At 36.3% G+C, this 14691-nt stretch overlaps 1 protein-coding gene across 1 annotated transcript; it reads left to right on the top strand.

Annotated features, from left to right (window-relative positions):
* The first annotated feature begins 2650 nt into the window (after nucleotides 1–2650).
* Nucleotides 2651–13729, top strand: LOC105436499 (oncoprotein-induced transcript 3 protein-like). The gene is made up of 8 exons (XM_030977648.1): nucleotides 2651–2900; nucleotides 4497–4595; nucleotides 7393–7488; nucleotides 9270–9445; nucleotides 10250–10650; nucleotides 11639–11738; nucleotides 12531–12723; nucleotides 12992–13729. The coding sequence occupies exons 1-8, from the start codon at nucleotides 2723–2725 to the stop codon at nucleotides 13153–13155; spliced, it is 1407 nt and encodes a 468-aa protein (XP_030833508.1). The 5' UTR covers nucleotides 2651–2722; the 3' UTR covers nucleotides 13156–13729.
* Nucleotides 13730–14691: the final 962 nt, after the last annotated feature.

Here is a 14691-nt window from a genome sequence, read left to right as displayed (position 1 = left end):
TAGTTCTCAATGGATGTCTCAGACACTGTCCCAGTCTCATCAGGGGTACCGCAATGTAGTGTCCTCGGCCCGCTTCTCTTCCTACTTTACGTACATCAACGACCTACCTGACAAGTGTCTCTACCCAATCAACAACCAGATTGTTTGCAGATGAATGTCTCCTCTACCGCAAGATTTGCTCTCAAGATGATGCAAAAAAAAACTGGAAGAGGATCTCAACTCCCTGCAGCAGTGGGAATCAGACTGGCTGATGAGATTTAATCCTCATAAATGTCAGACCATCTCAGTCACTAAAAAGAGGACCCCAATTAACATACTTAATCCATGGTCAATCACTGGAAAAGGTCAGCTCTTCCAAGTATCTTGGTATACACATACAGCAAAATATGAGCTGGAATCACCATATTAGCCTGGTTGCCAAGAAGGCAAACTCCACCCGTGCCTTCTTGCAACGCAACGTGAGCTCCTGCCCAAGAAACATCAAGGTGCTATGCTACATCGGGTATTATGAAAAGCCTGGAAAGACTGGTACTTGCAAAGTTGATATGCTCAGTTCTCCCGCTATACTCGATGTAAACCAGTTTGTATATAAAGCGAAGACGTGTTGCGTTACTGATGCAGTTCTCACCTTGACAAACATGCTGTAAGAACACTTAGATAAGGTAAGGAGAGAGCAACTTTTATTGACTTCTCATCGGCATTTAACACTATAGAACCCCTTATCCTACTACAGAAACTTCAACATCTACAAGTTCAGCCATCTCTTTATTGTGGCTGCAAGACTTCCTCCGTGAAAAGACACAGAATGTCAAGGTCAACGGTGTTCTCTCTGACGCACTTATCACAACAATTGGTACCCCCACAAGAATGTGTCCTCACTGCGACCCTACTAACCCTTTACACCAATGAATGTATGTCCAATACCCCATCTGTTCACATAATAAAATATGCAGATGATAGTATAGCAGGTGGATGAAAATGAAAATGAAAATGAATTTGATTACCCGGTACAGAGCTACCATTTCCATGATCGAAAATTGGTGTTGGGGAAAACCATATACTGTTGAATTCAAAGAAAACAAAATAATTCGTTTTTGACTTTAGGCAAAAGAAATGTTTTGAACCCATTGAAAGACCTGTATACTTTAATTATGATACCATTGCGAATGTTGAAAGTCATAGATACCTAGGCACATAAATCGACAATAAGCTTTCTTGGGAAGACAAGTCAAAGTGCACCCTAACAAAATACAACCAGCGTATGTATTTTCTTAGAAAGTAAAAGTACTTTCATGTGAACAATAGATTTCTGTTTCTCAGTCTAGTCAATCATTTAGAGTACTATCACATTTCATTCCACTATCTGGTTTAATACTGCAAAGCAAAGAGACGAACAAAAGCTGAGAAGGGTTGTAAAACAAGCCAGCAAAATAATGAACCATACCGTTGACCTAAATGAGGTCTGTAAGGAAAGAGTAGTTTCTAAGACCCTAATCATTATGTCTGATCCAACCCACCCCCTTAATTACCGGTACATACAACTGAGAAGCAGACGAAGATTGAGATCTGTAAAAGCAAGAACTATTCATTAATTCATTCAACTTTCAATAAGAGTTGTTAATGAAATCAAGTAGAGAGAAGAGTTCTAAACGAACACAAGAATAGAAGAGAATGTGAAAACTATGCAAAAATGATTTGTTAGCATATTTACTTAGGTATACTGTTGTACCCCCCTACTATTATACCATATCAAGGAATAATTTTTAAAAAATACCTGCTTCAGATTTGAGAATATAAAAGAAAAGGGTGGGTATATCAAAAGAGAAAGAAGAAGAAAAAGAAGAAAGAAAGTAAAAAGTATATTCATCATGATCTATATTGAGTGTGTACTAAAAACAGGGCCTTGAGACTAATGGGGTTGAACAAAATTCGGACAAACGTGTTTCAAGTTTTAAGTTTTATTTGTTCCGCATTTTACCAAAAATATGGACATACATATAAAATAAAATAACAAATTATACAATACATGTATAGTGTATATGAGCACGTCCCAATGATTCTCAAATCATATAATAAATTAAGTAGAATATGATCGAGGAACTTATCAAAAAGCAGTGCCTGTATATTTATTAATGTAAATATGAACAATTATCCTCTATGGACATAATAAATAAATGGAATGGCCATTGAAGAAAAATCTAATGCAGATATATGCCTTCCAAATGAGAAAATATAACTGTCGATTTGATTTTAAGTTTTTATGAAGCTTAGTTTTTCATAAATGACATTTAGTTATTAGAAAATGGTCTTATAAGAATGCTTTGATTTTTAAAAAGATGGCGTATAACGAATCAGAGCTATAGGCCTTAAGATTGCATCTGACGTTTAAAATAAAATATATATATATATATATATATATATCATTTAAAAAACTGTCATTACTCATTTCTACGAGATTGTGATTTAACACAAAAGATTGTAGGATGTCTTTCAAATCTTGGTAATAACATGATGTTATTTAATGGATAACACAAGGAGTCCCATCAATACTTGTTGTTATCATCAATATCCCCATCAGTTTTCATCATTGTCACCATCATCATCACCATCATCATTGTCATCATCACATTCATCATCAACACCTCCATGGTCATCATCAACACCTGCATCACAACCATTGCCATTACTGACCATCATCTTCACCATTATCTTCATCATCATAATGATCATTATTACTATCATTTTTATTATTTTTATCAAGGCTGGAATATATTACAGGTCCGCTAGTATGAATCCTAACCTGGTACTTACCTTGGCTGATCTGGTGACAGGTAGTAACTATGGAGTACAAGGAAGTTGGTTATTCGAAGTCTCAGAAACATTTCGTGAGATAGGAAAAGGTACATTAAATGTAGTAATGTTATTTATTGTAAAATACGCTTTGTCGAATAACAAGACTTTCATTCCAAAACGAATTTAAGTAAATCAACGGATCTCTTTTAATTTACCTCTTTTCCTTGTTAGTTATCACTCCTGTTTTTTTAATGGTAGGGATATTGCCATACATAAATGTGCTTATCTTTAAAAAGAAATTCTAGCAATGAATTCTATTTTTCATATTTTTATGTAATTTGAATTTGTGTAGATTGAGATCCTTCTGGAATGAAACTCTGGTCTACCATCTCTCTTTGCACTTTGAAACCACTTTAAAGTGACTCGGTAACATTGTTGAAGGTTGATGAAAAAATTGCTTAATTTTTGTATAAAATGTTACTTATTATATTCCTTCTACCGCAATAACCCTCTGACATGCAAAAAATCCTGAAAAGATTCTCAATCCACAAATATTTATGGTTTTCTTTGAAGGCGTCGCTGTGCAACACCCTCTAACAGTGATCAACAGTAAATTCTCCCAATTTTTGAATTTATCCAACCGTTTTTCCATGAAAAAAGACATAAAACAGGGTATTAAAAATCTGTCAACACTTAAATGTCTGGAATGGTATGTAGAGCCAATTTATTGCTTTGTGACAATTTACATTCACCTAAAATGCAATTAAATTGTAATAATATAGTTGGGAGAATTAAGGAATCGATTAGAACAGTTTTTCCCAATTTGTATCATTAATAATAGTCCGTTTTCACTCAAATTTTCAGATTATCTGGAGAAAAAAAATTGTGTGTGTGCTAAAAGGTTACCCAAAAAAGTGACCTTACCCCCCCCCCCCTCCCCCACCCCTAACTGAATGAAATATTGTTCGGCCAATTTTAAAATTTCTCGAACAAAAAAAAATGTGCTCTTACCCCCCCCCCCCCCCCACTGTTTATTCACCGACTGGCTGAGTCGTTGCACAATTTTTTTGAAAAATATGCTCTTACCCCCCCCCCCCCCCCCCCCTCATAGCTAAATGTGTAACTCCTGTATTAAGAGACAAATTTAAAATGTGAACTAAGGGTTGAACAATATTTGGTGCAATTTTTTCAAGAGACAGTTTATAATTCCGTTATAACCAGAACTCTGATTATTCTTCATTTCATTGATAACATTAATAACTTCAATTTCAATAACTGGAATGAAGTATAAAGCTATCAGATTTTAAGCAAAGAGAAAATCAGTAAAGTGAATAGCCTATTTGTGGCGGGAATTTTCCTGGCAAGATTTTTGGCAAGAAAGGCACAAATAAACTAGATTGAGAGGCTGTCTGTCGTTGATTGCATCTGGTGTAGCAGAATACCTCTCTATCCGCCTCCGTCGTCTAGTGGTAAAACACCAGGGGCGTTTCACAAAAGCGATTCCAGCGTAGACAAGCTTTTGCAAGCTTTGTAATAATTTCCAAAACAAAAGGAAGCATTGTTATAGGAGGAACAAGAAATTTTAAAGCTATATACTTTAATTGTTTGTCTCATCCAGTTTATTTATCACTGTAACTTCGATAGACCACATAGGAATATAGATTTGATTGTCAACCACTGTGTTTCTTATATTTTTCCAACAGTTCTATGTGAACCGACCAACCCTTGTCTCAATGAAGGAACATGTGAGAACGATACATGCGTTTGCGCCGAGGGTTTCAGCGGAAACTTCTGTCATTTAGGTAAAAAACAAAAGACTAATTTTATGTTGGCAAACTCTGCTTTTTCTAGACTGCTGGTAAATTTAAAAATGGAGATGTTTTGTGGAGAAAAAATATCATTGGCTATCTTGAGGGTAAATGTGTTCCAATAACCCTCCCCCATTCATAAAGGTCTATGTAGGTAGTTACTTAACAAAAGGATTTTTTTTTTTTTTATATGTTTCAGGATCCCTGCTGTATTTATATATGTATGTTAAATGTACGTTCAGTTAGGGAGCTCACTAGCATAATTGCTATTCCTTTGTACAGTCAAACCTGTCCACAGCGGCCGCCGAAGGGAAACGCAAAAAGTGGTCTTTGTAGACAGGTTCCTTTAGTACATGTTTCAATGAGAAACCATTTTGAAGGAAAACAAAAAATGTGTTCCTTGTAGACAGGTGGTCTTTGTAGACAGGTGGTCGCTAAAGCAGGTTAATAATAATAATAATAGCTCGTAACAGGATGAAATGTGATCAATGGCAAGGAGTCAGTGTAACATCCTACAGGACAAGAAGCTGTGTTATGAGCTCATTAAATTGGCGATAGCCATTCAGATTCTGCTTCGTACATTTAAATGCACACTCTGATGAAAGCAGGATTTTACTTTCCAATTATATATTTATTTGTTTTGATTCATACCAAAATTAATCAAACTAGAATCGAATTAGAAAAATTAAAAAACATTGAGAAAATTTAAAGCAATTGATATTTGGTCTCTAATTTTGTTGGACTGCGGGTAAGTTACCTGCATGAATTTGCAATCCTAATAGGGACTTTTAGATTTACAGGACGAGAGCGCGGACTGCCGCGTGTGACATTGTGTTAAGGCACTGGGCCGTGCCCGGCAGTGCCTTAAAAGGACGTCACATTACCTTAAAATGATGTCACACGTGGCGGTCCACGCTCTCGTCGTGTAAATCTAAAAGTCCCTATATTGCACACCTGGATTCACTGGTTCTCTGTGTGAATATAGTAACTACTAAGGGCTTGATTATTCACGAATGTTGGGTAGCCCGAAATCAACTAAGTAAGCCACCCCTTTTTTGTTTAAGGCTGAAAGGCCGGACTACTAAGTAAATCACTGTATCACTCTCTTTTTGTATAGGCTCGGTGTAAAGGCCCAGGGGATCTCAGTCATGTAGAAATACTGTATAGCATGCGTGACCACATGTTTTCCAGACACCCCCTAAACAAGGATTTCTTCTGAAGCCAAAATACACCCTAAATGAGGATTTCGTGTGTTTTTTTTCCCCGAATTCACACCCTGTAAACGGGTATTTAAAGAAAGTGTAAGCCTACACTTTTTACTCCATAAAATCAACATCAACTTGTACACTTCCAAATTGGTTTAATGAACAGCCATCACAAGTCCTTTCTTTGAAAAAAAGAAATACATTTTGAGTTTGATCTATTTATATGAAGTACATGTACAGCGTTTACAAAAAGTACACAATCTACAATGAACAGTTACTATTCGACTATGCACAACAAAATATAAGAGGCCAGCTATAGGCGTGAAACTTGGTAGGTCTGGGTCGGTATCGTGGGCATCCATCTTGATCTCCTGAAGATTACCCGGTAACAAACAACACGCGCGTGGCGAGTGCTTTAATAGCTAGCTAAGGTGTATTGCAAAGAGAAAAGACTCTGGGTGCATGCAATACCCTGCCATGCTACCTACCTCTCGCGGCCGTCGTCCACACTATAACCAAAGATGACAGAGCGCCGCAGTCTATCATCTTTGCTATAACTGGCTAGGTGGCGCGCCAGGCGGCGGTCTGAAACGTCTCACCAATGTGAAATTATAATACCCCCTCCCCCCCTCCCCTCCCCCCCAGTCTGGCCCTGAGGGCTAGAAAAAAAAACCTATACGCGTATACCGGCGCATACAGCAGGATTTTGAACCATTTTGAAAAAAGTGACCGTTTTCTTGAAAATGGCCCAAAATTGATGTTTTTGAAGCTCTTATTGCCGCCGCGTGGAAGGCATCCAATCTGAAAAGACGCTTTGTTGGTCACCCAATCTCACAGTATTTATATTTGACTATAAGACCCCCGGGAGTAAAGGACGTATACATTACGAGCCATAGGATTAGATATTTGAAAGTCCTTGTCAGATTACAATTGTTGGATGTTTGGGTTTAAAGGACAGCAACCTGTTTATTGTTTTTTGGGGTTAGGGGAGGTTTAATCTAAATATGTCTATTAAAACAAAAAGAAAATGTTTCCTTCAAGCTAATTGTAAGCTCCGGTATGGGCCTCGTATGTCAAGAGAACATGGCTACAATTCATTCTAGATTATTTATCCTTTGGTAGGTTGACTGTTTGAACCAGTAAAATAAAAACGACCATTTGCACATAGTGACCAATGACGCGGGGCCTACTTACCTTAAATTTCCTTATAAATCTTTCTTTGCTCACTACTCAGCCCCTTTATATTCTCTACCAAAATCGTTTGGCATAAGTCATCATCTATATGTATTCATTGACATTCAGTGTTTTTGTTTTTTGGGATTCTGTGAGAATTTTTTTCCTACCATTGCCAGAACTCAAGCTTTTCTTTAAGAACACTTGCCATTATTGTTAAGATATCAATGTGGGCATGCACGCATGCCCACATTGATATCTTAACAACAGAAATGAAAAGTAGCAAAAACGACAGCAAATCTAACTCGAACTCGTAAGTGACAACAAAATTGTTTTACAATTAGCTCTTTACCTTCGTACTTTCTGGAGCCACATCATTTAATAAAGCAACTGTTGTCTCTAAATATTTTCAGATGGATGTGATAACCGTTGTCTCAATGGAGAGAGCTGTGAGCAAGGCAATTGCACATGTCCAGCAGGATTCGGTGGCGATTTTTGTCAAGATAAACGTAAGTTTCTTGAATATTTTTCTTGTGTTGGACGAATACCTGTTCATGATTTAGCCAGGATTATAAAGAATAAAATAAAATAAAAAATAAATAAATATTTAAAAAAAATCAAAAATAAAAATCGCAATTTTTTATTTCGGTTTCATTCAATATCAAAACAATACTAATAATCATACAAAAAGACAATTTGTTTCCTCATCATAATCACATAACAAAAATAATTTAATACATGTACAATTCATAAATTTTGATAAAAATAATGAATGAAATCAGTTATAATATAACACACATTAAAACTCCCTCCCTAATTACCTTCCCAAAACAAAACCACCATATCTGCAATACAGATGCACACTAACAGACGTGTACACTCCACAATAACATACACTCACACACAAGAACACCCTCAAATTAAAAAAAGGACATTTTGTATTATCTTCTCTCAAATCAAATACATATTGTACAAATCATTCTTAACAAAACTGGATACATTGTACATTGGATGAAAGCTAAATTGCAATAATAAAAAGAACTGTTTAGAAAACATTTTCATATATATGATCAAGAATACTATGTTAAACATACTCTCAACACCCTCATTCACAGAGTGGATTTGGCGCGATATAAGTTACATTATTATTATTATTATTATTATTACTACTACCCCCCCCCCCCCACCATGCAACACCCACACACACACACCCCACCCGACCGACCATACTTCTGCACATATACCACACACTGTTCCTAGCCTCCTCAAAATTGGAGCGACAGAATAATGGAATTGTCTAACTTCTCTATTAAGTATTCATAAACCTTCCTCAATATTAAATCTCTGAGGAACTTCACATTACTGTTAAACTGCATTGCACTGCTTTTACATCCACTCAACTCCAGTTATCCTTTTTTCCGCTTCTCAAAATAGCTTCCCCAATAGTCCATACATCAACAATTTTGTTTCATTTTAACCCTAAATGTTGAAAATTAGATATTGACCACATGCCATTTTCAGCAGAAATATCTTGAACTGATATTATATGGCATGTAAACAACTCCTCATCAAAGATCATTTTCTTTTTAAAAAAATAAATCGTTGTTGTTGAGAAACATTCCTACAACCTTGTAACTCTTCCCATGCTTTTATCTTGTCTAAAAAGAATTCAGGTAGTTACACAAGAAAATAAATCTACCTCCTACCATCTTGAAGCAGAAATCAAAGTATAGCTTCCATCTCATTGCTTTTCTCCGTACAATAGTCTTTCTACCCACATTACACGTTGGGTTTTTAAAAACGAGTCAAAATTAGTCATTCGTAACCTCACTTCATTATAACATTAATACAATGATATTAATCTCTTAATTTGATCTTTCCTATTCCAAATAAATGTAAAACATTCTTTCTGTATTTCCAATATGACCCATTTTGGAACCACTAGTGAAGCTAAAAACGTAATTTGATTTATATGTTTTAAATAAATGATTTTTTCTAAACACCGTGAGTTCCTTCTGTTTCCACCATCTGAGAAGTCTTTTAAGATTGCTTAAAATCTCCTTATAATTCAACGGCGTCTAAAACAAAATACACTCCAAAAATCTTAATTTCTTTAACCACATTCCCGGATGCTTAAACAATCCGTCTTCATGAACACACACGCACACCCTCACCCACACACACACCCTAATCAATTACGTCAAATTTCGCTTCTGACACCTGAGAGATAATTATGAAAAGGGTGGCGTTATTGACATTTTCTTTGCTCTTGACAATTCTCTTATACCAGTGACATTTGTTGAGTGTGGAAGTACTTCAATGACCGTCAACATAGATGAACGGCTAGTCCCAGGTGAAGCATCTGCTGTTCATTTTAAAGACCGATCCTGCTCCGGTGTAAAGAACGATAGCACTAATGAGATCACTCTCACTACAGAATACAATCAATGTGGCACCATCATTGAGGTAGGATTCCTTAAATGATAACTGGTACGAATCACTCCTGTACTTGCCATGGCTACCAATACCATGGGCGTGTGCAGGATTTGTAAAGAGGGGGTTTAAACATAATGTTTTGGGTTCCAGTACGTAGAGCGCAGCCCCAAACTGCGTGGTCCAGGGGCAGAGCTTTGAAGTTTGATGTGACAGGCATGACATGCTGGATTAAATAGAATCTGTTTACTTTCATTCCAAATAACAATATATTTGTTATTCTTTTAAGTTCCGATAGAAGAGATCCCGGAATCTTTCTTACTCTGCATCCGATTCCGCCGTATTGTTGACGCTTCTGTATCTTTTCTTCTTTGTAAACTTAAGAAATATCATAACACGGTAATAAAATGTTATTTAACATCTTATTACGCTAGAATAGCACTTGACATTAAATCAATCAACAAAACAAATTTTAGGTGCAGAGAAGTCAACAAAATAGATTTTTTTTTTTTAGGAATCTGAGCCACTGTGCCTCAAACGTTTTCACACGGTGGGTGCTAAGACACTTTTCTTCAACAAAACTGCCTACTATGTCTTGAAGGAGAATGCGTGACTTTCAATTTTCATCACTTTATCATATGGTTTCTAAAGAGCATTCGTCTTTCCTTCCTTTTCTTGCTTTTTGGTTGGGGGGGGGGGGGCGTGAGAGGGGCTTCAACCGCCAAAGGCCCCCCCCCCCCCGAACACTAGTGATAACAACAAAATATACCGCGATACTGGATTTCATTTTTGTTTTCGAAACATTATTTTATTTTATATTACTTGGTGTCATTATAGGAGGATAACACAACAATTACCTTCGTCAATGTTATCACTTACGCCAAGCCTGGCTCGGACGACGATACTGTAATTACCCGTGAATATCACATGCAGGTTAAGGTTGCATGTTGCCTCGAGAAAGAGGCAATCATCAGTGGATCCTTCAGACCACAGCTTGGTGAGGTGTCCTTCAGCGACAAGGGCTCTGGTGACTTCAGTCTGAGCCTGCAAAGATTCCTGACAAATGCTTTTGTTGAGCTGAATTCGGACGCCACCACTGTCTTGCAAGGAGATGACCTCTACTTTGCTGTGACTCTTGAGTCAGTATCAGGTCTAATTGGTATGTTTATTGATCGCTGCTGGGCGACAACCACTCAAGACATGGATTCTGCTGGTCAACACTCTCTAATTGCTCAAGGGTTAGTAGAACTATTCATGAGCCTCGTGAAATAAATCATGTAGTGATGATAAAGTGGTTCATTCACTTGACTCTTATACCAAGGGTTGAGGTCCCGATCCAAGGCCGGCATGTAGGTCTTTTGGCAAGATATTACTCCACATTTGCCACTCGGGTTTTAATGGGTAATTGGTTTACTGCTGGGTTAATACTTATTTGAAGGCCCTCAGGAAGATCGGCATTGATGCTGATGAGGCTTCTCGACTTACTTCGTTCCATTGTGTGTTCACGTCAGGTTCCACAAACATTCGTGAAAATAACCTCATAATCACGAAAGGTCGTGTGCTTCATGTTGTTGGATTAAACGATTAAACATGAATCTGAAGTGCCAGATAGGATGCCCACAAATTATCCTGATGTTTTAACAAAATGCAACTATATTTCCAAAAACCTCAATTAAATTATGGCAAAAAATCTACTTTGCAATAAAAATGATTGTTATAATAAGAATGTTAATCTACATCTGCACAGTTCAACTTTAGTTGATGCAGTTAAAAATGATTTAGCATCCCATTTGGCTTTTCATATTTAAGTCATTCGTAAATGCATGCGTAACTTTACGAACAGCTTTATGAAACACCCCCCTGGATTTTTCACGAAAGTTTGTGTAACCCGAAGACGAAAAAAAAACAACGATGGAACAAATATAAGCCAGGCTTTCTATGGATAAACAAAATGAAAGAAGCAGTAGAAGTAGTACAAAGATTAATCGTTGTTGTAGATCATAGTACAATTTTTAAAAATTTGTGTTGTTGTTATCATTATTTTATAAGTATTATTGTTATTATTATTATTACTATTGTTATTATTATTATTATTATTATCATTATTATTACTACTATCAATATTCTTATTCTTAAACAATATTATATGATTCCCTACTAGCCGTTCTCCCACGGCTATGACTCGGCCTCCTAACTCAAGTACATCGCTATCAATTGATTCTACAGTTGCCCAGATGAATACACAGTTAAAGTCTATCCTCTCATTGAATTGAATGAAGAACGCTTTTCCTTTAAGGCATTTGCCTTTGTTGGGGATTACACCGAGGTAAATTATTTACATGGCATGAACTTATACACCTGATTTTATTACAATTTTGTTTGCCAATTTCATGAGTATTTTACAAGAAAAATAAAAAGTAGAATCTCTGTCTTAGTTGAGTGATATCTGCCCTGTGTCTTTGGGTTCAGTAATTACCTACATGTACGTGTAAATGAATGGCAACTGTGTGCAACCGAGTTGTCGTACACTTTCACTGAGCTTTATGGTATAACATACACAAATTTTAGACTTTTTTTAAGCCTTTTTTTTTCTTTGATTATAATTGCCTACCTTGAAGTACACCCTGCTATTAAGTTGGTTTTAATAACAGCAGAAAAATGAGAGTAACAAATAAGTGAAAATTTCAGCAATATCCGGTTAAAAATAGGAAAGTTATAACAAATTGAAGTTGTCTTCAGTGAAACACAAATTTTCAACACTGTGAGGTACCTTGCGAACTCCTCTCCATTTTGCTCTATACATAGAATTTCATAAACTTTCATTTTCTTAGTTATTGGTGACGTAATAGATGTGTTTCATATAGGTTTTGTATAAAGAACATATTTGCAATAATCCTATTTAGGAGGAATAAATGGTTGAAAATTTCGGAACATAAATTCATATTTTTTACATTTTTAGTACATGGCAAAAGGAAGGGGACCTCACAACCAACTTAAATTTTAGGTTGGACATCCCTTATAACAATTACGGAAACTTTAAAAGCACGTTTGTTTGGATGTTTAGAAAGTATTAAAATAATGTATTGTAATGCATGCATGCATCATATATTTTTCTCAGGTGTACATTCACTGTTCAGTGAAGGTCTGTGGTGCTGTGGAAGCTCAATTGCTTCGAGACGCAGAATGCCCCGCAGACATTGAACCTCCAACTACATCCCGCAAACGTCGATCTTCGTCCGTTATGTCCACTCAGACCATCAGTAATGGTCCGATTCGCATCCGTCGCTCAACCAGCGATATGGCTACTAATGGTAAGAACTATTTTGTAACAACAACCACTTAAAAACCTGAAAAAGTAACATTTTCCTCATAAGATGCACAATAAGTTATCACTTCTGATAATCCTTTACAGGACAAAAATAAGTATTGGAATATCTCCTCACTTAAATTTTCTACTAAAAGGTGGATGGGACGGGAGGAGGGGTGGTGAGGAGGAGGGTTATTCCCTGTTCCCATGGATACGCATGTGAAAATATCTAATCCACATCCAATTGTTTTACCATATTTTATCTTTTCCAGTGACCACAGATTTGGCTTCCTTCAACCCTTTTGCGATGCTCCTCCTTGGAATGATAGCAACATTGGTTGCTATGGCAATCCTGATGGGTGTGGTCAAGCTTGCTCGTTTCAAACCTGATATCAGCTACCAGCAAGTCCCAATCGAATCCATGGAAGGGATTTAGAAAAAGGGCCATAGAATAGAAAATGCTCTCTTACTCTATCGATAATTGATTTGATATCGAAACAGTACATCCCACAAAGTTGTCCAAATAGGGCCCCTTACTACAATCAGCAAAAGAAAAAAAAGAGGGACACTCGCTATCATTAATTTTTTCATATAAACTGTCAATAAAATATAATCCAATAACACAACTTTGTCTAGAATATAACGTCCCTAAGGGTCTGTAATCGGCCCTCAGTGTTTTAACATGTACCTTCAGTTAGTGGTAGATATCTTAATACAGAAATACTATGTCCCAAACCATATTTATGCCGACAACATCCAGACATACTGCGCATGTCATCCAAACGTTCCCCTAAGCATCAACAATACACTGCGCGAACTACAACAGTGTATGTCTGATGTTCAGTTATGGATGTTGGCTAATACACTGAACCTTAATCAGGACAAGACAGAATTCATGATTGCGGCATCTCAAAAGTACCATCAACAGTTACAGCATGTCCCATCTAAACCCTTTATAGCCTGAGCTATTTTGAAATTGCATAGCCTGGGGGGAGGGGGGGGGGGGGCTTTTAAGCCCCCCCCCCCCCCATCGCCCCGAAAAATTTGGATATTTAGGTTAATTTATGTAACTAAGGTAATACAATTCACATTGTAACCATAAATCATATATTCTTCATATTTAAACACTAGTTTTCAATACATATATTCTTCAATGTTTGTTTAACTTAAATATATTTTGGTGGTGGTGGTGGTGGTTATGTTACCTTACTGCTAAGAAACCATTAAGGATTAATGCCTTACCAAAGGGCACTAGCGCATCGACTTGGTTTCAAACCCGTGCCACTAGGTAATTTGCATATTTAGGGTAATTTATGTAACTAAGGTAATACAATTCACATTGTAACCATAAATCATATATTCTTCATATTTAAACATAAGTTTTCAATACATATATTCTTTAGACCATTAAAATAATACCAAAAACAAATTGGAAGAGCCAGGTTAATCCAAATGCTATCTGTTGTTTGGATAATTTGTTATGTATTTCTTTGTTTGTTTAACTTTAATATTTTGGTGGTGGTGGCGAAAAATTTGCACATTTAGGTTAATTTATGTAACTAAGGTAATACAATTCACATTGTAACCATGAATCATATATTCTTCATATTTAAACATTAGTTTTCAATACATATATTCTTTAGACCATTATAATAATACCAAAAACAAATTGGAAGAGCCAGGTTAATCCAAATGCTATCTGTTGTTTTGATAATTTGTTATGTATTTCTTTTTTTTAAGGGTTTTTAGGGTTAAACATATCATTTTACCTTTATCTGTTTGCATATTAGGTGTTACCTTTGACAAGCATATGTCAAATCATGTTTCAAAGTATCAAAATCTGTTAATTTCTACTTACGTACCGGTAACCTTAGTAGAATAAGGAAGTTCATAAAGATTCTTCTCATGCAGTTGTAAAATCTCTTGTTTTGGCTCGTGTAGATTATTGTAATCGCTACTCTATGGTATATCG

This window comes from Strongylocentrotus purpuratus, unplaced genomic scaffold (assembly GCF_000002235.5).
Source record: "Strongylocentrotus purpuratus isolate Spur 01 unplaced genomic scaffold, Spur_5.0 spur5_scaffold_1, whole genome shotgun sequence".
Taxonomy (NCBI): domain Eukaryota; kingdom Metazoa; phylum Echinodermata; class Echinoidea; order Camarodonta; family Strongylocentrotidae; genus Strongylocentrotus; species Strongylocentrotus purpuratus.
The sequence above is the reverse complement of the archived record's forward strand: the minus strand, read 5'-3'. Positions and strand labels throughout refer to the sequence as shown.

Bases quoted from the DNA above. Each gene is read 5' to 3' on its own strand.
- LOC105436499 (XM_030977648.1), top strand. From the start codon at position 2,723: ATGATCATTATTACTATCATTTTTATTATTTTTATCAAGGCTGGAATA. The intron at 2,901-4,496 runs GTACATTAAATG...TTTTTCCAACAG, and splicing joins ATTTCGTGAGATAGGAAAAG to TTCTATGTGAACCGACCAAC. The intron at 9,446-10,249 runs GTAGGATTCCTT...GTGTCATTATAG, and splicing joins AATGTGGCACCATCATTGAG to GAGGATAACACAACAATTAC.